Source organism: Agelaius tricolor, unplaced genomic scaffold (assembly GCF_023055355.1).
Source record: "Agelaius tricolor isolate 1412-34295 unplaced genomic scaffold, bAgeTri1.0.p SCAF_10, whole genome shotgun sequence".
Classification (NCBI taxonomy): domain Eukaryota; kingdom Metazoa; phylum Chordata; class Aves; order Passeriformes; family Icteridae; genus Agelaius; species Agelaius tricolor.
This window is the reverse complement of record NW_027269270.1, coordinates 5,798,013-5,824,218: the sequence shown is the minus strand read 5'-3', so window position 1 is coordinate 5,824,218 and position 26,206 is coordinate 5,798,013. Positions and strand designations below refer to the sequence as shown.

General features: G+C 42.7%; 1 protein-coding gene across 5 annotated transcripts; it reads right to left on the bottom strand.

The window, feature by feature from the left end:
- Nucleotides 1-26,206, bottom strand: NAB1 (NGFI-A binding protein 1). 5 transcript variants are annotated; one of them, XM_071434508.1, is made up of 9 exons: nucleotides 25,884-26,206; nucleotides 23,379-23,541; nucleotides 19,873-20,703; nucleotides 14,278-14,411; nucleotides 13,288-13,339; nucleotides 7,637-7,747; nucleotides 5,167-5,308; nucleotides 3,800-3,949; nucleotides 1-2,687 (listed from the first exon to the last, which is right to left on the bottom strand). In XM_071434508.1, exons 3-9 carry the CDS (start codon nucleotides 20,686-20,688, stop codon nucleotides 2,596-2,598), a joined length of 1,497 nt encoding a protein of 498 aa, XP_071290609.1. In that variant the 5' UTR covers nucleotides 20,689-20,703; nucleotides 23,379-23,541; nucleotides 25,884-26,206; the 3' UTR covers nucleotides 1-2,595. The 5 variants fall into 5 exon arrangements, with proteins under 5 accessions (XP_071290609.1, XP_071290610.1, XP_071290607.1 ...); XM_071434509.1 differs by lacking the exon at nucleotides 25,884-26,206 and adding an exon at nucleotides 24,474-24,570; XM_071434506.1 differs by lacking the exon at nucleotides 23,379-23,541 and having other exon boundaries at nucleotides 3,824-3,949.

The following is a 26,206-nucleotide window of genomic DNA, read 5'->3' as shown; positions in this document are numbered from 1 at the left end:
TGGGGAAACTAAAGAGTTCTCACGGTGAATTTTATTTTGTAAGCAACAATATAAACATGTGAATAAAACAGGCATCATTTGCAGGGCTGGCCTTTGATCCAGAGTACCCTGGATCTAGCAGCCCTTCCCGAGCAGACGAGGGCAAGCCTTTACCTGTGACTCCAGAGGCTGGCCAGGATGCAGTCCACCAAGACCTTTGTCATGGAAAGACCAATGCTTGAGTATTTGCTATTACCAAGCGTATGTGCAATCTTGGAATGTACCTCCCACCTCCCCCACCCCAGGATAAAAAAAAAAAATAAAAATCATACAGCTGCAAACCAGTAAAAAAAATTGCTTCCAGCTTATTGAGACTGAAATGGCCTGTTGGACTATAAACTGAAATATCGTTCTGGAGATAACCAACTGGTCGTGACACAAATACTGTATTTACAACTCAAAAATATAACTGTTAGAGACTTTAATTTATAGCAAATTTAATACATTAGTGTTTACAAAATAAATTCTGGACTCAACTGAAACAGCGTGCTGCTTAGCAAGTTCTTTTTCCTTCCTCTCACTTTAACTGAAGAGACCAGCAAGCTTAAGAGCTTCTTCTGTGACCCACACACAACTTTTGATGGTGTCAGATGTTGGAGAAAACCAAATGTTTCCTGCATCTCTAAAGGTTTGCTGCTTGGTACTTTCTATTGCTCAAGCTGTACAGTTCAAACCTGAAACTGTCCTTTAACAAGTTCCATACACGTCTCAGGAAAACTACTCAGGTACTAACCAGGGCACTGGTTAATGATACAAACTGAAGAAACATCCGTGCTACTAACTCACACAACAGGAAAGAGGAAATATAACTACACATTCAATCTCTTATGCCTAAACAGCAAAGCTGTGAACTCCATTGCTTAAAGTAAGATACTTCAGTAAGTGAAACAGTACCATACAGTTCAAGAAACATTTTTTTTAAAAAAACCAAACATTTTAATAGTATAAAAAGTTGTTTTACTGGTGTTTCTACTATAAAGCTTTGTTCCACAAATCAAGTGATAAAATAATTAGATATGTTTACAGTGATAAGAGACTGCAGTGTAGACATTTCAGCTCACATTTTGCTGAGCCTTTCAGTACAACAGAGACTGACTGGTTTGTTAATACACACCTAGGACACAGAGCAAACTGCAGACATGAAGTACACACCTGAATAGGGAAGTTTACCCTCTGACATGGTAACTCACTTTCTTCAGCTCTCCCTTTCTCCTCCAGAACACACTGTAAGCACAAACTGTGTTTGGAAATGGAGGCATATAACTGTCCTGACTGCAGAGCAACAGAGAGGAAAGATGGATGCACACAAACACACCATGGTAAATTCCAAAGTTATATGCCAACTACTCCTCCTTAGATAAAATGACATCTTCAAAAGTGAACATGTACAAAAAATAAAAAATGTCAAATAAATAAAGAATACAGATGTTAATTAATCACAGACATAAAGAAACGTATTGGCATACTGTATGCAGTATACAGTATATTCATAGAATCATGTGGGCTGGACAGCACTTACTTAGTAAGGAGTTCTGTGCTGAAGACAACTCCTTTCTCTCCTCCAAAAAATCTTACGGTTTCTGGATATCAAGTGCAACCTTTTACACCGATGCATAAATCCTGCACCGTATCTCATCTTTGCCACACTTGGGATGCCTTTTTTTTTTTTTTTTTTTTTAAGATCCACAGAGAAGTCCAAGAAGTTATAATGGTCTAAATGACAATTTTTGCAGCCCTGTCCAAACTACTTGGTCTCTCGAGTTTCCTACCAAATGAAATTTAGTAATTGTATGGTACCTCAATCCCCAGTTTTTCCCGAGGAAATGGGAGCCAATCATGTGGGCTCTTCTATCCTCTACCTGGCACTTCCCACACTCCTGAGCTGTGTGTAGGTATTATGCTGTGAGTGTGTTACACAAAGGCTGCTGGAACCATTGGAAGTGATGTAGCAATAGTTAAGTGTCAAGTACATCTGCTATGATACAGAATCAGGGTCTAGGTCTATCAAATGCTATATCCACATAACATTTTAAACCATGAAAATATTGTATGCATTTTCCTTTTTCTACAAATATTGTTGCAAACTTGCTGTTAATTGTGTCACGAGGTTTGCATTCCTAATTCTCCAATGATTTTTAATTCAAATGTTTAACAACCATATCTACGCTAGGTACACTGAAAGTAGACATTGAAATTTCAAGTAAAATGAACTGTAGCCACATCTACTGGACTCAATACACGTCCTGACATCTAGATTTACTTTGATAAGTTATACAAATACATAATACATTCTTAAATAATGAAGACCCAGAATATTAATTTGTGAATCTTCCCACGTTATAAAACCACTTTTACAGGAATGTTTATCCACCTGTATTACTGTTTTAGTTGCAGTGTCTCTTGCTTTCCTGTTTCCACAGATTACTGTACCAGTTCTTAGGCTTTGGCTATTGAAATCTCTTATTTGAATGAGGCAACACTGGTTATTAAGGCTGGTTTTTTTTCTCTTGTGAAGTTTCATTCTTTACTATGACACTGTTTTCCAGAGCAGAATGACTATCTTGTGTCTTCAGGTTCTGTTTTTATGACCTTCCTTTCAATGTTGTTAAAAGCTGAATGAGGAAAATCCTTTAATATACCAAGGCCTTCTGCATTGAGAAAAAAAAAGAAAGAAAGATGTTAAAACACTGTTTGGAAACAAATATATTTTGTACTTAAATCAACAAAATGGTCCAAGAACCACATAAATACCAACAGATGAAACAATAAATTCTGCCTCCTCCTCCTCCTGGTCTTTAACCCAGCTAGGTTAGAACCACCTCAGTTACACTGCAGTGATGACAGAGGAAGCATCACAGATTACCTTCAACCCCTCTGGCAGCAGGACCTAATGGAGATGCACTCTGCACTTGCATTTTGAGAGGGAACAGGTAAAAATCCCTTACTAGAGATTTCACTAAGTGAATTAGCATGGGGATTGGGACAAATCTGCAAAAGAGGTGAGCCAAGACTGCAGTATCCCAAAGTGAAACAGAGAAGATTCTGCCTGGTTTTCAAAACAACTACTTTTGCATCCTGTCTTTCAAATAACCTCTTTGCCACCGCATCTTTAAAACTCAGGTGGGATTTTATTATTGCTCCTGAAGTTGCAACAGTCTCAAGAACTCCTGGCTTTATCTCAGTGCACTGAGTATTACACTGAAGCCACCCTCAGAGATTTCACAAAAGTTTTTGCTCTCTTCTATCAAACTTAGAGTGGGTTTCTTGCAATGCCAGAGGTAAATGACAAGACTGGCAGTGAGGAGAGGTCAGTGAATGAGAAACCCAGGTGGCAAAGACTGACTGCATGACATACGGTTCACAGCAGAGAAACAGTGCTAGGTCCTTATAAATCAGAATAAAGACATTTTCTTTATAAAAAGCCTGATTCTATTATACAGAATGAAGCCATGTCATAATCATGTTGCTGTCACTGTGATGCAGTTTAAGTATTTAATAGCAGTAATTTGGGTCAATACCAAGGACAGACACATGCCAGGACTTGATTATCTCATCCCAGCTACTGCATATCCTAAACTTTTCCCAAACAATATTCAATCTGACTCTAGACTGGCAAGTAACCCTCCTCTTGGGAATTCTCTCCAAAGCCTTGATGGCATGGTTACAGACAATGCATGCCAGCCTGCCTTCCTGGCTGCTTCACTCAAGAGACCTCACAGAAAATAAGGAATGTGGGTAATTTCTCAGGGGCAGCACTAACCCGAGGACTGGGACTTTGCCTCACCGCTGGGGTAAAGCCGGATCAAGTCACTGCACAGAGATTTCCCAACGTGCTGCTCTCCATCAAGTGAAATGTGCTGCATCTGTCTGCTTGGCAGGTTGGACATCCGGAGGTTCAGTGGTCTTTCACCTGCAGGTTGTTCACAGTGAAACATTGATGCATTAAAAGAAAATCAGTATGAAAAAACAGGGACTTAAACACATGTTAATTTTATCAGCAAAAATGCATCCTAGATTCCAGCTGCTCAGGGAAGTTTTCTAGCAAAACAGGGCTTATGTAAATATATTGCTTTGCAGACTACTTCACATGCACTGCTAGGAAGGGACACTCAGCCAGACAAAAAAAAAAAAAAATTAAAAAACCCTTTATTCTGCTCAAAAATCATCTTGAGATACAAAAATTTTCCTCTCCCACTGCACAATTCCTCTGAGATCCAGAAAATTTCCAGTTCCCCTGCACAATGGCTAAATGGCATAAAGAAGCTTGCTGGGCCAAGGACAGCTGGATCCACACACCTATTCTTCATGATTACTTCTGTACCTCATTGTTTGACCAATTCACACAAATGAAAATCTGGTTTTTAACACTTACTTGTATTGATTCCCTTAGTTGTCCCTCTACTGCTTCTTTTCAACCCCCTTAGAAAGACTAGCATTTAAAAAACAGACACAAGAACTTCTGGTTGTATTTCTTGTTTGCAATATTTTGTCTCAATTCACAATAGTAAAAAAAGTGATCTAAACAGAAATGCTCAAGCAAAACAAACACTCCTAAAATTAATTCAAGACAAGGAATAGCCAGTTGGTAAATCAAAGAGAACCACAGAACTGTAAGCTTTTTGAAGAATAACAAGCCACTAAGAACATCATTAGAACATGCTTAGTGCTAAATAATTTACATAGCCAGCTCCTCAGGTTTTGTTCCTAGACTGCACAAACAGGTAAACAAAAAGGGGTACCAACTATATTATCTCCTTTATTTTCAATTTCTCAAAGCAAGAACACGAATGAAATGTAACACTCTGCTCTGTTTTCAAAACTGAGGATAAAGCTAGAGCAAAGTCCTGCTGTCAGTAACAGCAGTGCACCCAACCTCCTGCCTTCCCCACGTTATCCCTGGGGAAAGCAGTTTGCCCAGATGCACAACAGGAACAGAACAGAACCTGAGTGAGCATCTGATTGCATTATTTACACAGTAAGCACTTCAGGGCAGAGAGAGATCTTGTCTTGTCCATTCAGTGCTCAGGGTTCTGTCTGAGATAAACACCACCACTGACAGAGGTTGCATAACATCAAATGTCTCTGCTGGCAGCAGCGTGTGCCTGGGAGCTATGGGAGCTACCATACCTTGTCCATCAGCATTATCTAATGACATGCCATTGGGGCTGTGCTCTTCTGAGTTCTGCCTGTAACACCCTGTGGAAAGGCGTCTCTCTAACGCTGCCTGGTTGCAGAGAAACTCCATCTGTTTTGCCATCACCTTTTCCGACTGCAATTGAAACAAAAAAAGATTTCTCTCTATATACATACATAGAGCAAGTCAAAACACAGGGGGAAAAACAGGATCAGATGAAAAGACTAACAGCCTAGATAGTGGTTTCTGTTGACTCATATGTACAGATGTGTGTTTTACGGTTTCTTCAAAACTATGAAGCAAACAAAATATTTTTGCACCCATAGAGATTTTCATAATGTACATCTGAGTCACTCAAGAATACTTAAAATCCAAGCTGTTGTAGCTCATCTCCCCAGAAATGCAACATTAAATTCCGTTCTTCAAAAACACACAAAAATCACTTCCTGCACTTTAGGACTGCAGGTTACGTGAAGAGAATCTCAAGAAAAGCAAAAAAGAATGTCTTAATTATCCAGTTAGCTCTGTTCAAATATATGCCTTCACAAAGTATTCCAGAAAGTACTCCAAAAGCAATGGCAACATCTGCTAAAAACTTATGCCAAGATTTCACCAGACATCTTGGAATCTTTATTTTAGGAAACAGCACTACACAAGCTTAAAAATCTGCCATTCTGAAAGTGTAGGATGACAGTATGTTTGTGGGGGATAAAGGTGTGAAATGTCTGTCTAGAAGAAGAACAAGACCTATACACCTCTAGAGAGTGGAGCTAAACAATCCAGTGCAACGTGGGAGGAAATGGCGTCTGAATGTTTGTCATTGACTTTAATGCCAAGAGAATTCTAACTTTCACTATAATCTTGTTCTTGAGAGAATGTAAATAAGCATCTTGCAAAAATAAGAAGAAAATCACAAGTCAAGAAAGTTGATTTAGAAGAGCCACAATGAACGTAAGAACAGAAAGTACATAAACTTAACACATTCAGTTGATAGGAAAAATTGATTTCTCTTCCAGGTAATGCTGTAATTATTTCAACTGCTACAGAGGTCTATTCATTGCAGAGCATTTCACTTTTCATGGGAGATGCTGAAAGCCCTGACTTCCCACAAAAGGCTGCTTGCTCAGCATAGTTCAATAATTTGAACATGTACAATGACAGCCTAACAGACCAGCAAAAACTGGGCTTCTCCAGCACTGTGGTGACCCCGACAGCAGGGCAGTGGCAGGGCCAGCATTTACATGCTCTGGCTCAGAGCTCATCAGGGTCTGCAGAAGAACACTGAGAGCTCCAGCCCTGTCTTGGGAGGAAGGTAAAAGGAGAAATTATTTTCAAACAGTTTACTTACAAGCGTGGTTTAACTTTGCTATTCTGTCACTCCTGTTACAAAATTTTGAACTACACAGTAATTTTTAAAAAGAAGAAACCATTTCTCATTCATGCCATCTTTGTTGTTTGCTTGGGATAAAACCAGAATTTTAAACTTTAATTATGCTTCTGATCACCACAAAAAACCTGTAGTTGCAGATAACGTTTAAGCTTGAATTAAATCTGTAGTCCATTGTTATGTGGCAGTGACCAGCAGAAACTTTAAAGCATATACAAAACAAGCTCATGTAATTATTCTGTGACATCAAAACATGTGCTGTAACTGCATTTGATGTATCCCAGGTTTGTCTGAGTGAGCACTACTTTGCAATAGAAGGAAGAAAATGATAGGGTAACACACCCATTCTCAGAAAACAGGAAGGTAACTCCTAAATGTAATCTTACGTGCAAATTTGGTGATTACATTTGCCCAAATCAGCTATACAAAACAAATTTGTTGCAACTTAGCATGAAATCCCTCCTTGGCAAGAACTGGCAGTAGGAGATGGGTATTTTGCCTCAAGGGTGGGATATACACTATAGAAAAGACAAAGAAAAAATTGGCAACCTGTCTTCATTTATACAAAGCTTTCTGTCTGCTCAAGAACACTGCACTTCCACCAGGCTAGGTGCTGTTTAGGAAGCCAATTTATCCTCTCAAATCCAGAGGTTTGCTTATTTCCTAAACACATTGGCCTTTCTTCTTGTAAGACATGTCAGCAGAGAGGACTCCAAGATCGCCTACTCTATTCCTCTCGCCTCAGAAACTTGAGCTTTCCCTTTATAGCAATGGATAACGCAAGTAACACAGCACAGACTGTACCAATACTACCCTACTTGCTCCCAACAGGCAACCACAGATTTTCAAGCCTACTATGCTGCATCTTACCTCCTTGGAAGTAACAAGGGCAAAGCTGTAGTACTGTGACAGAACAGTTTCGGGAGGTAAACCCAAATTAAGAGTGATGCAATCACAGCTAAGCTAGGTAGCCTTTTAAAACTGATGGGAATTAATTAGTCATCAAAACAACAACATCAAAACCAATGTACAAAGACACAGCCTGTATTATTGACAATGTAGTGTAGTTGGTTTACCTGGGAATTAAGAGCTGTTGGGTCTTCACTCTTTCCTTTAGCCAAAGCAAGTGGCATTTTGTCTTGCTGATAGAGCGTCTGGACTGTGTCCTGGAAATCAGGATACCCATCCTATTGAGCAAAAAAAGAAACCAAACCAAGAGGGACACATTACTATTTTTTCTTGACCTTCTGTGTACACACAGAAGAAAAAAAACACCTAAAAATCACATTCCTGAACTTCTGTGAAAATTCTGGACTGCAATTTACATGTTTGTGCTATTCACTTCATTTAAGTTTGTGCATAAAACACACACAGCCCCTACAGCAACTGCTATATACCTAATATGGCACAGAAAATCTCATCTCTCTCAAGTTTCAGGTGAATCCAGACTACCCTTGTTACTCACACTAAACTAGTTTACATTCAGCCTTGACAGGCAGATTTAGGCCTATGGTTTCTGTCACTTTTCAGGAATCAAGTTTACATGTAGGCAAGGATATATACTAACCTTGTGAAACTGAGAAAAGCCTCTTGAAATTCAACATGTTTCACACAGAACCTACACTTGTATCACCAAATGAAATATCACCATTTCAGAAGTACAGTGGAAAATTTACAGACTATGAGAAAGCATGATTCAATAATTCTTCCAGTCTGAAATTCTTTATGACATGCAAATCTCTTCTGCTGCTTGCATATGTATCAATAAAGCAAATGAAGTTCCTGTGAAAGCCTGCCAGACTCCATTAAAACAATCACTGAAGCAAAGGTTCAAAATGAAGGGTTTATCTATCTTGGTATTATAAAAGGAAAGCTCATGTGCACTAGAGAAACATCCAGAAATGTTTACAAAAGCACAGTATAGGTAGCTCTGTTAAAATGTGAGAGGAAGCCAGAAATCTTCAGACAGACCCAAACCTGAGAACAATGATATCTGTCACTGAGGTTCTACAGACCATGGTCTTAAAAACACACTAAATTAGATAGATTTGCCCTGTAGATTCCATAGACACATACACGTCAATAATTATATTTTCAACACTAGATGGACAAAAGGCTGACAGCCCAAGGAAAATAAAAGTGATCTTTCAGAAAAAAACACAGGGAAAGGACTATGAGGTTCCCTCCACTGGCAGGCTGCCCACTGACCTGCAGAGCAGGGGTCTGACCCAAGGCAGATGGCCAGGACCTCAGTGCAATGTAATGCCATTAAACCTATTCTTTATGCTCAGGGAAACACCTTAAAATCTGTCAGAATGCTGCATCTTGCTTTTAAACACCCAACATACTCCCTCAGAGAAGAAATAAACACAATAGCTATGCAAAAACGTCACAGCCAGGTTAACTGCCACAAAGCCTCTACCAAAGCTGGAAACAAAGGCTTTGCAGCACATTTCCATGAGCACTGACCACTTCTACAGTTAAGACCTGAATCTGTTGGGGAGAAGAGAATGATTGTGTGTAGGAAGATGAGAAGCTGAACACACCAAACCCTATCACTCAGGATCCTATTTTTGCAACAAAACAGGTAACACAGTTCTTCACCACACATTTGTGATCACCTGCCTATACAAACCCAGGCTGTTTCCCAAAGGTGGCTCTGGCTGCCTGCTGCTGTGCCCGTCCCCCCTGAGCCAGGCAGGTCATTCCTGGAGGATGACACCTTCTGGATCACCTTCCCAGAGCCCTTCCCCCTGCTGCTTGTCCCCAGTGTCCTGTGGGATGAGGAGCACACTGGACCAAGCACCAAGCTGCTCTGCCCCCTAGTTGGTCCTCCTGCATGCACTGCAGAATTTTTGTTTTGCCATGCTGCTGCTTAGTTGTTTTCCAAGCGGTTTTGTGCAGCAGATGTTCCCAGTCCCACATGTGCTTTTTCGCTCCCTCTAATGACATTTTTCCTATGAAAACAGTACCTTCTACTGCTTTTGCTGTTTTTGTGAAAAAAAAACAAATCCCACACTTTGGTTTTCTTTTCAGCCTTCTCAGAAATAGTGGAGGTGGGGCTTTTCTCTCCCCTTCCTCCACCCATACTGGCACCAAGGGAAGATGCTTCCTTGCAGCCTCCGCTCAGGTCTCCCTGCCTGTGCCCCCTGACTCCCACTGAGCTTTGGGAAATGAGTTTTTGAAAGCTCTTCCCACCCCTCTTGTTCAGATGAATGGAGACACAGACACACAAAATAATTTCTTCAGGCGACAGACAGCAAGAATATTTTAAAAAACTCTCCTTTTTTCCTCTCTAGGCTGTTCACTCAGACTCTGAAGGGGAACTTTGTCAACCCCAATAGTGATGAGGAGCCTCTTCCTCCACTTCTGCCTGATGTACCTGTGACTTGTTTTGCTTTCTAAGCTGGTGCCACAACAACTCACTGCTTTGAGTGGTGTCAAGACTGAGTCATGGAAGATGACAAAATAAGGGGTGCCCCTGCCACACAACACCTAAGCAGGATTGATCCTTGCTCTGCAGGAGGATGTGCCATTTCCACCCCTATCTGCCTGGCTTGCTTTTTGTCCAGAGCATATTTAGGAAGTACAACTCCTTTTTTATAATCTGCTCCCAAATACCAACTCACTCCACTCCTTTTTTCGCTCCCTCCACACCTTTAGTCTGTCATTTGCCTGGATTTTTTCCCCTTCTCCTCTTTACACTTCACTCCCACAGCTCACCCACCCACTCAACGAATAAGAGGGGGAGAGCTCACAGGGGAAGAGAAAGGCTTTTACAGGTAATTTGATGTAATTCATGGCACATTGTTTCTTTGTAATGCTTGTGCAGGTTTCATATTCATGAAAAGGATAAATTTACAATGTGGCTGCAGATTGACAGTGCTGCAGCTTGCACACACAGCTCTGCTGGCTCTGCTCAAGGATGACCTTCAGAGCCTCTCTGGAGGCTTTTTTAAGTGTTATTATATTTCAGGAAATTAACTCATCTTTTTTTTAAGTAATCTTTTACACTATGCAAACAGGCTGTGAAGTCTTTCCAAATTGAAGTCCCAGTAATTTTAGGCCACGCTTCACAGAGACATTAATGACTAATAGTTAAAGGAATGGTGAATCAAAATACAGAGTTCAGCCTTAAAACAGAAAGGCAAAATGACTCTTCTCAAAAAAAAAAAAAAAAACCCCCAAAAAAAAAGGAAAAAGAAAACCAGAAAAGAGCTAGTTATAACAACAAAAAACCCAAAAAATATACCCCATGTTCAGGTCCTTTCTGTATTTCCCTGATAGTGAGCAAACACATCCACAATGAAGCATTACAACTCCAAAAGCAGTGTAAGGAATTCTTAACCAGAACAGAAGGAAAAATCTGCATTTGCTACCATTTTCCTTGTTACTTTCACCTTTCCAAAAAAAACCCAAACCAAAACATAACCAAAAAAATCCCTGAACATATTACTAAAAAAAGGACTTTTTACTTTTTTTTTTTTTTAAATGCAAGCACCAGGGACCCAAAACAGCAGTGATCTACTATGTCATACTGCATCTTTTTTACATTTCATTGAAGTAAAGCCCAACATTTACAGTGTACCTCAAATCTAAAATGCACTGAAATAAATGCTTTACTCCTCCTTAGAACACTCCCAAAGTTGTGAGGAAAAAAGACATTTCTACTGATAACAATATGGGTAATTTCAAAATTAATAATGCTATGCTATCAGATTGAAGATTTAATTCAATTTAATTTTCAATTTCTTATTTTGGGAAAATGATCTATTTCTGAAATAGTCATTTGTACAATTAGGACATGAAATTTTCACAAGCATTTTACAATATAACTGGTAATAAAACAAGAACCAAGTAAATATCCTTTCTCAGAATTATTGAACTATAAAGGGTAAAAAAGAAGCAAGCCTTCCAGACTTTCAAGATTTCACCATGCAGAAAATAGGAGAACACACATCCCCTAAGGCTGTCCAGATATCCTGCTCTCCAGAAAACCTTGAGTTTCACCTTGTATTTTTCAGGGTTTTAATTTTATGCTTTCTTTCAATGAAGATCCTGTAAAAAAACAGCACCTCCCTTGCAGTGTGTCATTTTAGACACTTGCTCATCATCAATTATTACTGAATGAAGGAAAAACTTTCTAATGCTGAAATCCAAGTCATTGAAATACTACTTCAAGCAGAGGAGTGGCAGCTCCCCACCAGCTCTTACAAATTAGGGCTGGACTGAGCAAAAGAGAGGAGATTCAAGCAACCATCCTGCAACATGGTGCTCAAGGCTGTTGGTAAAAGTGAAGCTGGATAAAATCATTTCATGCAGCTTTTCCCTGCTCTTTTTTGTGGGTCAAAGAACAAGCAGAGGTCAAAAGCAAATCCTGCCACACAAAAATGACGTTGCTGACTTATCAAAGCTACCAGTGAATCCTCATTGCACGTGTGTATTTTGCACTACATAAACTCAAAACTACAACTGTATATGGACTGATGGAACTCCACAAACAAGATGAACTCCTGTTTTCAAAACTGCCTTTTAAAAACTAACTGCTCTCACCAGGGTTTGCCTCACAGGAAAAGCCTTTGTACAGGGAAAGCACTGCAGTACTGAAAAAAAAATTAAAGCCTTACCACATACAGTGCATCATTTATCACAGAATGTGTTGCATATGAGAAACACATTTCAGAATGTGTTGCAATATTCCTCTATGGTTAGAGAATACATCACCTATCTGTGTCACATACAAATCTAGCTCATATTCTAACACACATTTAACCTACACCTTTTTGAGTAGATAGTACAATAAAAAACACCCACAATGCTAAGGATAAATTAGATACCCACGGAACAGTGAAACAGTAATTTGTTTAAAATACAAATTATAAAGAAAGATCTGCTATTCTTATGAGGTAATAGGTGTGTGTATATATATATATATATATATATGTGTGTGTGTGTGTGTGTACATTTTACTTTTTTTTTCTTTTTTTTTTTTTTTGTTAAAAGTAACTTTAAAAAGGCCTCAAATTTACCTTCCAGCAGTGGTAACTGAAGAAAAAGGTAAACTGCATACATGCTGCTCCTGCACTCTTAACAAGAAATTCCCAGCATCTCCCCAAGCAACATCTTGTGCAAGCGTATACATGAGCCATGTATACATGCATTTGACACAAAACTCATTATAAAAAGCTGTAATTTAATATCTACAGGCACAACCTTTTGTGTGGAGATATACAGCTTTTATTTCAATATGATCTGTGTCCTAATTTATGGCACAGTCAGAGATGGCTAATATTCTGCCATCAGTCCTTATCCAGAACTCTGTATTTTGGCCATGATCAACAGCTGACTCCAGTGAATTTGGCAAACCCCACCTCATGCTGACTGAAAAGCAGCAGGCCTTATGGGAAGACATCTCCTACAGTGCTTGAGCTTATTCCACCACAGGAAGTCAGTCAGTCCCATTCCTCCCCTCCTACTCTGACTGCAAAACACTGAGAGTATCTTTACCATTAAACAAATCCTACTCTTTACCCCTGCTCCTACAGGTTTCTCCATCAAACACTTACATTTACAGAGACACTGGTGATGTTTTCCCACCCGCTCTCTCTCATACCCATCAACTGTCTATCAAATGTTTTTCTGACAAATTTCTTTAAGACAGATCCCTTCAAAACAAAACTGAATTTCAGCACACACAGGTCAAAATACAGAAGTCACATTACTGTACCTCTATCTTGATTCTCTTTGGTGACAGCTCATCCCTTTCTCCACATTTAGATCTACAAGAGAAGACACATACACAATCAGTAAACAGCACATTAACCCCAATCACCCATAATAATGAAAAGGAGTCAAGGAAAAAAAACACATCAGGGAAGAACAAGATGCAAAAAAAAGCCTCCAGTTCAATTTGACATGGCAGTGAAAGTCATTCAAGTATAGAGAAACACATGTATTTTGTGTTGTTTTCAGAAGCATCAAAACGCTCACGGATTATTCCTTCCAAAGAGGAAGGAAAGCACAGAGAGTTACAGAAATGCCTTTGGCACTGCTTATCCAGGATGGCTGTATATTTATATGAATCTCTATGGAAGAAAGGGGAGCAAGGGAAAGCTTTCGAGAAGGGTATCAAAATGTATTTTGAAAGGATATTACATTACAGGCAAGGGAATCAGCATTTAAAAATCTAAGGAAAATAACAAGATATTCAATCATACTTACTAATGCTAAGGTTTTAATTGTATTTAAAAGCTGTTAAGCCTTTGTCACCATTTCCTAACAGCAGTTCATTTGACAGAACAGTAACAACTGAAATTAGGACTCAGCTTCAGTTCCTTTAAAGGAAGCTTGTAAGCCACTCCCCTTGCCCTTATCTTTTTGGCTAACAAGCCAAATCTGTGTATGGAAAAAAGGAAATTGATGCTTTGAGCATCTCTGGCTACTCTGCCAATTTACATTAACCTCAAAACACACTAATGCCTCAAATGCCCGAAATACAAACCTCTCAGATACCTCTTAATATGCACTATCCTCAAAATACTTGCAAAACTAGAGAGCAAATAAAAAGGTTATTCAAGACAGCTGAATCTTATCAGTCTATAAGTTTCGGGACTAACTGAAGAGCAAGAAGGAATTGTCCCCAGTGCTTCAGAAGAAATGCTATCAGCCTGCTTAGTTCCCCAAAAGTGAAGCCCCTGTGAGCTAAGGAAAGCCTTACTTGGTGGTCCTGTAGGTGTATTTGTAGGTGACCTCCCGAGAGATCTGCCGGGCCAGGGCGAAGAGCTCATCCCTCCTGGTCAGCAAGGCGTTGTCTTTCACACACAGCTGGGCAGCTGCTTCATTAACTGTTAGCTGCAAATCAAACACACAGGCACTCAGGATTTTGCACCATTTCACCTACTGTGCTTGTAAAAGTACCTCTTCTGAAATAATAAAGAATTTTGATCTCAAGTAAAATCATCTATAATTGTACACTAAACCCTGGGGGGTTTCTTCAGTTTGTTTATACCCCTTACTAAACCAGGTAACCTCTCTGGGAAGAGGAAAGATATGAATGTAGCTGTTCATAAAGTAAAACATTATTGTAAGACTGTGTCAATGTGCACTGCTTTTGCTTCATCCCAGCACTAATTAAATCTCAGTATAAAACAGTAGCTCTGAACGTTCACAGTGTTTGGCTCCCAAAGCCTGGCTTACAGGGAATACTATTTTTATAAATGCAATATGCCCAGGACTTGGGGGAAAAAAAAAACAACCACCCTGACAGTGTGGGTACAGATGGCTTTCCCTTGTGAATACAGAATAAATTCTGTAGAAGGTGATGGTTTAAGAAACGATTAAACTTTTTTTAGCTATGTTTCTCACCCTCGTGTTTGTGAAGACTATCTTCAGACATGAATCAAATGTAACTTGTTTCAAGGATGTTTTCCTGAGCCTGCCAGGACACATTTCTAGTGCCTCTGCTGCTGGCAAAAGATTCATAAAGAAGTGGAGGGGGGGGGGAGGAAAAGCCTGAAATTGAAGCTCCAAATGGTTTTGCAATGCTCTTCAGAGGCCTATAGGAAGTTGTGATACTGTCATGAATTATATCAGCTTAAAAGTACTGCTGTCCAAGAAGCCTATGGTCAGCACTATGGACACAACATTATTAATGCCATGAGACACAAATTGAGATGCTGGACAGGCTATTCCAGGCTCCTTCCACAGCAAGCAGGGCTTGAAGAGGCTTTCTCACTTTTTCCTCAGCTGAAGAGCAGCCAGAACATGTAATGAGGCATAACAGCAAGAGGCCAAGAGAATACTACAGGTGTTTTTACCAAGTGCCCACAGCTCTTTCTACTCTTTTACTTTTAGAAATTAAGCTGCTTTGAACAGGCTTGGCTTTTGGCAAAGGAGCACAGCTGCTTTGGAGCTACTGTCAACAGTATTTCCTGTATCTGTCCCAGGCTGGTGAATACTGCAGAGCAGCTTGGTTTCCACAGCACAGTCAGCACATCCATGATGGATGGAGACGTGCAAACCTGACCCTGCACCTGGCAGCACCGGGAGCGGCCGTGCAGGCAGCACAGCACATGTGTGACCTCAGACACCAAACCTGCTGCTCCAGCAGACCAGCAGGTCTGCACATACAGCTGTCCCTTGGGAAAAGGACAAGAACTCCCCCCCTGACCCCTGCCACCCTGCAGGGTCACCTGTGAATTAAAGCAGAGGCCAGCAGCTCACCCCGATCGCTGCACGCTCCATCCCTGAAGGATGGAAGCTGTCACAGGACATGACCAACACTCAGCCACGCTGTCCTTCGCCACGGGGCTTGGTGGCATCCAAACTATCAAACATTTATTTTGTCCAACATGACACCTATTCTCCAGGAAGGTTGAGAAAACAAAAAACATGTATTAAGAAGAGCTGAGACTCTTCTCTCAGCGGTGTGTGCAGTATTTCTAGTGAAACCTCACACACAACTGCTGCTCCTAATATTTCAGAAGCAATTTTTCCTGTGTTTAGCCTAAAAGCCTCTTATCTCGGTAGGGCACTTCCTATGGCATCTAAATGTTAATCAGAGCACAAATTTGTTTTTAACAGGTGAACTAGATATGCTGCCTGATCCTTTAGTCTCTGTACAGACAAAAACCCCAAATCCCACAGAGATCAGATGTACAAGGGCATGAACAGGTTACTATGTTCGTACAATACAAGGTACTAAAAAACCAAACTATTACCCCTTAAGACAGAAGCAGCTGTTCCACAATGTCTGTCTTTCCAGAAAAAAACACAATGGGGAGAAAGATACAATATAAGATTAATACAACACCGATTAAAATAATTACCATCCAAAGCAGGCATTAATTTCTGTAACACTGATAGCTATTACTTTGCCAAGGATGAATAATACAGCTAATGCTTACAAAATAATTTGAGATATTTTTTATCCCTCCAAGTGTTGAAAGGTTGCAAAGAGCTGAAATGACTGAAAATGCTTTGGGTAGTTGTAGGCAAATGCTGTTTATCCTAATATGTGAGAAAAGCCAAATGTTTATTTGCTTGTTTTTCCTGGTTTCTCTTTCAGGTCACATTCAGACTTACTGAATTGAAGTGCATCATGGCTTTCTGCCTTTTCAGGAGGCATAATACTGCAGATACAAAGCATTGCATGCCTAAAAATAAAGAATCTGTTTGCTGGAAGCCTTAAGGATATGGAGCAGCACAGAACCATGCAGGAGAGGGATGCGTATACTTCCATCTGATGGGGTTCACAGACTCCTCCACTAGAAACCACATAATTAAATACCAAGCCCTACTGTTTTGGTGAGTCAGCAAAAGAAAAGGAAGAAACCTAGCTAGACAAAATTCATTACTTGTTTTTCTAATTCCACTGAACTGGATTTTTTTTGCCTTTTATAGGTACTGAGACAAAGACTGAAAAATTAAAATGCAAATTACAAGCTTGACTCAGTTTTGCAGAGGTCACTGAGTTCAGGGGCATGCCTTGTACTCATCCCTCCTCCAGTCCAACTTTAAACATTAAGTGCTCTCTTGTGTTTGAAAAGCTGTGTAACACTGAAACAATGGGATGGATTAAGGACAGCATGTTTATTAGTTTTGGAACGCCTTCGGAAGATTTTATGTCAGATTAATGCTTTATGCAAATACTCCTACCAAGAGCACACACTTTCAAACCAGCCCAGTGTCTGCAGCTCTCACAGGCCTCTAATGGCTGCCCCAGCCCTCTGAGACACTTCAGTGCTCATTCTGAAACAAAATATTCTCACTAATTCACCACTAATAATTCTACCATGTTTGATCTTAATTTGCATCCAACTCCCCTCTGCTTGAGGAGCCAGATACCCAAATCTTTACATTAAAAAGCTAACCATTACTTAAGCTTTCTAAATTCACAGTGAAGTTTATTCAGCTGTTCCTTGCCAGCTGCAAGGAAAAACCTTGAACTGTGAGGTAGAATGACAGCTCTGGAACGTATTAACACGTGCAGAAAAACAGTCTCTGGACCTGCAGAAACTTACCTCCCTGGTTGTTTAAGGTCCTTCCCTCTGAGCAGCAAACTCCTTAAGCCATCAGAACCAAAAACACACTAAGGCTGATTTTACAAAAGGCAAACTCTGGTTTAGCCGATTTTAAACAAAAAAAATTGGTCTCATTGCTGCTATTTGTTTTCTGCCTTAAACAGAAAATGAAGACAAAACTGTTCAAGGCAAAACTTTGTGAAATCCAGCCTCTTTAAGCCAACAGTAAACTAATTACAAGCAAATTCTTCTTGCTTGCATGTGTGCAGTTCCCATCAAGTTCAGTGAGGCCCCACATGCGTAAGTGAGGCATAAGTCAACCACAGACTCCTTTGATCTTGTGCCCTTAATCACAATAGCGATAGAAATATTTCCTAAAGCCAAACCATTCCATTTTTAAACGTGGTTTTACAATGATGTAGTAAAGATCTGTAGTGCAATACAAAAAAAAAATGAACAAGGCAGAGCAGTTGTCCTTTCTTCCAGTTCACTGCTATCCCGCTCCTTCAATTACTATCCCAGGGTTCATTCCCCCAGTCTTGCAGAGCCACTCCTGAGCCTACACAAAAGGTGCCCCTGGAGCCCACCTTCCAGTACACTGCTGGATGCCAGAAAATTATCCTACAAGTAGTCTGCCCAGATTTCAGAGCATTTTCTGCAGTTGCTACCCCAGAGAGAGGCTGTGAAAGCACACAGCCACACACTGTTGTACACCTCGACTGCCTCCATCCTCAGGTGAGGAGAACCCCCTTTCTCTGAATCCTCAATCTGCAGCCATGTATACAGGGCATCTACACAATTAATCCTTTCAAATCCTGCCTCCATCTCATACACAACTTGTTCTTTTACGAGGGAGACTTCCACAAGGTCAGGGGAGTAAGATGAGATCTCGTCTTGTACAGTGGATGAATTCATAGATTATAAGTGTTTGACATAAAGCCACAGAGCACATAAGTGTAAGCTGCACAGCTACAACTGTGTGGTAGGAATGTGGCTGACTACTGTGGAAGTGTCTCCCCAGTCTGCAGTAAAAGCCCTCGTCAAGTCACTGCCGGTGATGTGCAGTTGCCTTATAAATGTAAATATGTAAACAAAAATGTAAAGAAATACGCCTTGTTTCCTTCTGCCCTTCTACTCAGAAGCATAAAGAGAACTCAGTCTTATGCTATGGATCACACACCTACAAAACTTCTTCTTGAAGCGAGAAAAGGCTAAAGCCAGTACAGTTTTTTTGGCACTCCTGTAACATAAACACTGCCTTTCCTTTTGGGAGCTAAGCCTTACATGCCAAATTTTAAATCCAACTGAAATTTTGCAATCACTGTTAACTGTGAAAATGCTGATGCAGCATTCGTATCAACAGCGTTTTGGCAGAGCTCTGAATTAATGTTTGTTCTCCTCTTGTACAGTACTTTGGCACTAGGAAACGACTCCCCACACAGACACACCTACTGCGTTACAACACATGCAGTGTGAGCCTCAGGAATGCCACAGGAGGAGCAAGGGAGGCCCACAGGAACTTTCAAAGGCAAGAGGGAAGAGATGCTTCTCAGGGATGAAAAGCCACAGAGCACATTCAGATTACAACCACCCATCAATACTGGAGACATCCTTTCCTTTCCTCCTCACGCAGTCCGCACCTCACTTGACAGGCTTAAGGCCACTATGGCCAAAAAACCCCACAGGTTGTATGATTAAGCTTCATCCCAATTCAAACAAACAAACAAAATAATCCATGCCACTGGGTGTAGGGAACCTCGTTGACAGAATCCTTTTCATCTCAAGTGCACAAGCTACAGGGCAGAGTCTTGAGGACAGCAGAGGGTAGTAATCACATCAGACACAAGGAATTTTAGTTATTGATCTTCCAAACTAGTCTACTCTCAAAGCTGCAAGGAAATACCATGACAGAGCATCTTTAAGAATGTACCAAATCCTTAGAATCCCCAAGGCCATGCTCAGGGTGATAGTAGTTGCTATTTGGGTGCCAAACTCTCTAAACCTTCTGTCTGACAGGCCCCACCAGCGAGTGAGCAGTTCTGATGACACCAAATCACTGCGTGCACACACACACACACTCACCCACACCCACCCACAAAAGGAGACCTGGGCTGCACCTGAGATTTCCATGTCAGGCCAGGACTGCCTACAGCACTCAATGCACAACTTGCAGACACACAGCTCTCATCACTCAGCAAGAAGTGCCCATACAAGAAGTGTACCCTGTAAACACATCTTGTCAAAGGTGTAGGAACAGGGGAGGAAGCCCAGTTCCACTCAAGCTGTTTTACCTCGTGGAGGGTGAGATGCTTGCCATCCTTTCTTTTCGAGTCAAATCTGCCATATATTGCACTGTACTTCCTGATCTCCTCCTCTTTGTGAGGGTCATCGTCACTCATCTCAAAGATGTGACCAATCATCTTTGCCAGTTTCTTATTTGTTTTCAGTAACTCCTTGACTTCATTGGAGTCACTTTTGGGCAGGGAGGGAACCATACGTTCTACACACTCAGCAACTGACAGAGCAGCAGCAGCATCCAGGGTCTCGCTGTTTTCCTTTGGTGAGGCTGGAGAGCCAAGGTCAGCTGGGGAAAGGCTGTGCTCACTCTCTGTGGTGTGGTGTCCTTGCCAGAGCCTGGGCTCGCTGCTGCTCTGCAGTGATAAGCTCCCCACATCAGATTTGCTCGTGCCCACGCTCTGCACGCACGTCGTGGCAGCGCATTTCGGAATCTTCAGGTGAGGCTCTCTGGTGCTGCTGTTCCTCTCGTAACTGCTGCAGGATATCCCCAGCCATGCAGGAGACCCTTCTGGCAGCTTATATATTGGAATGCTGCTGACTGGTAAGGAGGTGAGAGGCTGGTTAAAAAGGCCAGGGTTTGTGACCCAGTCCCTCAAAGCCTTCTGCAGCCGTCGGACATGAAGCGGCTTGCTAGCCATGCCCACGAGAGCCATTATTTCCAAAAACTCCTCTTCGCCTGCTTCACAGAGCTGCTGGACATCATCACCACCCTGCTGAATGAAGGCATCAAAGTAGAATAAGAGATTTGCTTTTTGTAGTATTCGATACAGCTGCAGTTCTCCAAGGGTTCTGGGCAGAGCTGACGCCATCACGCACGACAGAACCTGCAAACAGTAAGAACAGAGAGAAGATGAGCACCAAAGCACCAACATCCAGATGCACTATCCCACCACCCAGCTTTCCACAAGGCTGTCAACTCAGAGGACAGCATTTCTTTCTCTCATTACAAGAACACCCACAGAAATGATTAAGGGGCAAAAGCTCCATTTTTGACTTGTTAACTTAATGGAAACATTTTTGAAAGAAACCAAACCAGCAGATAGTTATGATGCACCTACAAAAAACATGATTCAAACATGAAGCCGGCTTGTTTTCAACATTCCTACTTCATGTTTGTTCCCAAGAATGTCAGCCAATATCACTTACAGATTCTACTTGATTCTCCTTTGTATCTTAAGATCAAAATGACCACAAAACACATTCTGAAGAATTACAGAATACTCGATTCCCTGAAGAAAAAAATTCTCATCAGTTTCAATTCTTAATTGTCACATCATTTTTCCCCCATAGAAAGTGTGGAGGACTGTAAAAGGAAAACAAAGTGCTTCACAGAACCCCAGAGAATTAATGAAGTTGGGTCACCAGAAGAGTGTTTAAGAACCAAGTATTTCTACAGTTTTACCTGTTTCACATAAAAGGGATCTAATGCCTCTGCTGATCTTAATTATGGCAGCAACAGCTGCAGACAAAGCTAAAATACTGATGGATTCCAACACATATAGTTTAAAAACCTTAGTTTGAATTCACCTGCCTGTTTCATTTGCTAACAAGGCTGCCTGTCATTGACACTTGAGACATGAAATACCACTCAGCAATACAGCAATTGTGCTTAAAGGCTCCCAACAGACAGATCTCTGCAGTGTTCAGCTCTTAGAGCGGCAGGAAAAAACATGTGCATAAGTTTCAACTTCATAAACCCCTTATCCAGCCATAGCACAACTAATAAACTCCTCAGAGAATTCTAGGATCTCACACACACACCTCTTCACTCCGTGGTGGTTTTCACAGAAACAAGCAGATAATTTCCAGTATTACTGTATTACACTAAACCACCAATCAATAAGGTCTAAAGCATGTAATTTATGGTTGGTTGAGAAAGTAACAGAAGTAAAACACTGAGCAGGTCTGCTAACATTGCTCTGGCTCTACTATCACACTGGACTTGAAAAAACACACAGTAGTAACCTAAAAAACAACACCTACAGAAAGATTTGCACACACTAGGGAAAAAGTATTTTAATACTGTGCAACTCCCCTTCCTCCAAAACTGCAATGCAAGCAAATACGTTTGCTATGGGGAATTGGGAGATTGGTTATCAAAAGTAAAAGTCAGAAATTATTTTTACAATATGTGCTTTTGCATATTGTAAAACATGAAAAATATTGTTAAAAATGGTTTGGGTATTTTTGTGGTTCTTTCACAACATAAGCCTTTTCTTCAGCAAGTCAAACATACAGATAAAACAAGCAGAGCCCAACTTCTATTCAGGAGGCATCTAGAAGACCAGGCTTTTGCTACAAAATTCTGATTTAACTCTACTAGAGAAAAATAAAATCAGGAGGCCAACAGAAACTTCCCAGAAATGTATGTGGTAGCAACAGGATACTGACAGTCAATCTCTTCAGGAAGAGAGATGAAACCCAGGGGAAATAAAAAAAAAGACTCAAAACATACAAAAGCCCCAAACCACCAGCTGAACATTCATTCCTGATATGTGTGCCAGCATGTGTAAAGCAGAAGAGCAGTAATAGCAGTTTAGATTCAAACAGCTACCTCAAGGAGCTGCTGGTGAGCTTAAGAGCTAATAAACTACACACTCTGGAACTCAGGGTGAAACTGTAAATATTTAAGAGCTACATATTTTAGAAACACAGTTTGGCTTGCAGAAAGAATAGTTAACTGCAGGATATCAACCAAGTACTGTCAACACTCAAAGATACAAGAAACAAGGAAAGCGAAGAAAATCACTTAAAGGTAACCCTTTACAGGGCACAGAATTCACAGTTTAAAAAAGTGTCATTATTTCACTGAATTTCGTAGAAAAATCCTCCCATTCTTAACAAAATTTGTCAAGATAAACAAAATTAACAGCTTATGGTTTAGTGGCATTTCAGTAAACTATTCCTACCCTCCCATTTCAAATGATGCTGACTTTTCACCATCAATACCACAAATTAACTTACATAACTTTTAAAAGAAGGCCCATTTCCTCTGAAAGTTATTCATCTTAGCACAAAATCTACATAAATCTACATAAATGGACTTTGTGCAGAGCTAAATTGAATCTTGGGAGGACGGTGGCAGTGGAATTACACACAGCCCAAGAGCTCCAGGCAAGCCACAGAACTGAACTCATTTTTCCAGCCCACAGGCTGGAAGAGCAGCACCAGTCCAGGAGCAGCCTTTTACCCAGAGGCTTCTAATCAACAAATCTCCTCATGACAGATAAAACTGGATTAATATGTACTATGAAGGCATCAGCAGAGAGTCCACGGTTCAGACTGCGTTGAGATTTGCACTTAAAGCAAGACTGAAATCCCTTTGTTTCATACTTTAAAGACCATTCTGTTTTTCAAATTCAGTGCAGTAACTCCTGAGAGGGCTGAGCAATTTTTCCACGTACGACTGCTACCGATTTCTGCAGAGAAGGCATTTTCCAACACTCCTCCTTTTAACCTCTCTTCTCCTTGCATGAAACAGAGCTCCTCTAGCACTCACCTCAATGCCATCCCAAGTTATTTCTGAACTGTCCCAAGGGGAAGGCTCCCTCTCCTTTCCGAGACTCTCCCAGCTACGCTGCTTCTCCAGACAGGAGCGCTCCGGTCCCTGCTTCGCCCCGCTCCCAGCCTACAAAGCCCGGGAAGCAGCTATGCTAGTCCACCTGCAGGAGTAAGTGAGGCTTAGGAAGAGGACAAGCAACGAGCAAGGACTGCTGAGAAAGCAGCACAGCACTGCCTGAGCCTGAGGAGGCTGTGAGCCCAAAGGACACCTGGCGCTGCTGCTGCTGCTGCTGGCCCTGCTCACCCGGCCGGCGACGCAAAGCCTTAGCACACCCACTCAAGTCTCAGTGCCCCACATCTTCCAGGTGACCTTTAAGCTGCATCTAAGAGAACTGAAATACTGCTTTCCACCACTGTTCTCATTTCTTAGTGCACCGGGGACTGTGCTTTTGGGGCAAAGGGTGAGCACAAGAAGAGGTTACACAATAAGAAGACACAAGGGAGAGCTCACAGCCAGGACGCTTGTGTCTGCTCCTCACCAGGAAGAGCATCTTGGATAAGACCCTGGGGCACCATGTGTGATTCCTCCTCTTCTGCAGCCTGCTCGATAAGTCTTAGGCTGTCTAATCTGTGATCCCAAACCAACCTGGTTCAGGGATAACAGCCTGGTCGTGTCCTCTGGCAAATCCTAAGAAGGCAGCCAGAAGGATCTGCTGCCTCAGGAGTGAGCAGGTACATCTAACACAACTGCAAACCCTTTCTCCAGCAAGAGGTAGGAATGCAAAGCTGGCACGGGGAGGTCTACAGGAATAAATGAACACAGCCACAGCACTTCAGCCGCTACTTCTCCCTCTTCTTTGCTTGCTGTCTATACCGGTGAGAAGTGTCAGAACACACAGGGAAGAGCAGACATCTCTTATGTTTTTCACATATAGAACAAAGAAGCCAGAAAACTCCCCACAGCAGACAAAGCTGTTTAAAATAAACACAGGTCTGCATACGGTTATAGCCACGGGAGAACCAGGAAATCACAAGTTAGATTTTCACTCAGCCTTTGCAACCCACAACCATGCATTCTGATTTTCCACATTACCTCATTCACATCCACAGCCCATCACCCCACATGCCATGCCCTCCTCTCGAAACGCTGGCTGTCACCTTAACTCTGACCACAAACATAACTCCTGGGAAAAAGGAAAACAAAAACCACAGAGACACCACAGAGCGCTCTTAAATATTTGTAAACAGCTAGCGCAGGAATCACAACCTATTCCTGCTTCCTCTATGAAGACAGCGGGGCAGCGGCAGCCCCACTCGGCATCCTGAACCGGGGGAAAGCACCGGCTCCGTGCCCACTCCGAGCAGAGCCGCACACTTCCCGGAGGTGGCAGGAAGATGCGCGGCTCAAGGAGGCAGGTGCTGGATGTGGGTGAAGCGCCGGGAGAAGGAAAACTCGGGAGCTGTGGGATGCACGCATGGGACAAGGGTTTCCTGAGCAGCTTTCCTGCTTTTTAAGGCTGCACGGGAAGTAAAAGCAACCGAGCAACTCGAACCGATTGTAGAGATTTTATTTCAGGTGAATTCTAATTGAGCTGTCACCAATTAAATTAGGAATACAAGGAGAAAGTGTGAAACATCACATCCCTGTATTTTAGGCAAAAGTGATTATTTCATAATGTATCTTGATGACTTTGGGCGTTTTGAAAAGTCTCTGAAGACAAACTGGGTTTGGGTTTGAGAGCTGGCTGCTTTGCATATTCATTACATTTCTGCAGCGTTTCCAAAGGACTTTTAGCAGGAGGAGAAAATTACACGTAGCTGCAGAAGAGAGACTTCGCAAATTAAATAGTCTTGTCTAGCTCTGAGATGTGCCAAAATACAGTCGATGAGTGAGCTCCGCGTTTACGTACAAACTGGTACCTCGCCTCAACTAATGAGAAACTCGAAACGTGCAAAAACACCCTTCGCGTAAGGACGAGACGAGCGCACAAATACCTCCAGAGCAGGGTCCCGCACCGAGGGATGGAGCTCCCGGGAAGGAAACCCCGCGGCGGGCACTGACGGGCAGCTGCGGTCCCCACACAAAGTTCGCGGCCGCCGAGCCCGGTGACAGGAACCTTCCCGGGGCGCCTTCTCCGTCGGGGCTGCCCCGCGGGGCGCCGCCGCTCCCGGCACAACCCCTCCCGTCCGCGCCGGGGAGAGGCGCGGCCCCGCAGAGCCCGGGGGGCGCCCGGTGCCCCGCCGCCCCTGCCCGGGACCCCGCCGGAGCAGCGGCCGCCGCCGGGGCGCCGCCTCCGCCCGGCCCGGCCGCGCCGTCCCGCCCGCCGCCCCCGCCCCGCGGCGCACACGGCGGGGACGCTTCTGCACTTTCCTCCCACTCGCCCGTCCCCCCCGCGCCGGATTTCTCCGGGAATCACCCACGCACGACCCGCCCGCTCCTTCCGGCCGTGCCCCGCGGCGCCGGGGCCGCGCTGCCCGCGCCCCCCGGCCGCCCCGCACGTACTCTGCAGTTGGCCGCCGCCGCCGGCTGCCCGGGGCTCCCCTCGGTGCCGTCCCGGGGCCGCAGACTCAGCCCCGCCGAAGTTCCTGCCCGCGCCCCCCCCGCCCAGGCTCCTCCTTTCCCATCGACGGGGCGGGTGGGCGAGCCTGTCCCCGTCCCCGCCACCGCCTCGCTGCCGCCGCCACCGCCGGGGGGGCGCGCGGCCGCCCCGCCGCACCTCGCCTCGTCGCGGCCGCGCCTTCGCCGTGCGCGGGGGCCGAGCGGGCGGCAGGGAGGGAAGGAAGGAGGGGAAGGGAGGGGAGGGAAGGAGGGGAAGGGAAGGGAGG

Excerpts from the sequence above, each read along its gene's own strand:
- NAB1 (XM_071434508.1), bottom strand. The coding sequence starts at position 20,688 with ATGGCGTCAGCTCTGCCCAGAACCCTTGGAGAACTGCAGCTGTATCGA. Across the intron at positions 14,412-19,872 it reads AGCATCTCACCCTCCACGAG|CTAACAGTTAATGAAGCAGC; the intron begins GTAAAACAGCTT and ends TTTGATTTGCAG. Across the intron at positions 5,309-7,636 it reads CAACAGCTCTTAATTCCCAG|TCGGAAAAGGTGATGGCAAA; the intron begins GTAAACCAACTA and ends TTTCAATTGCAG.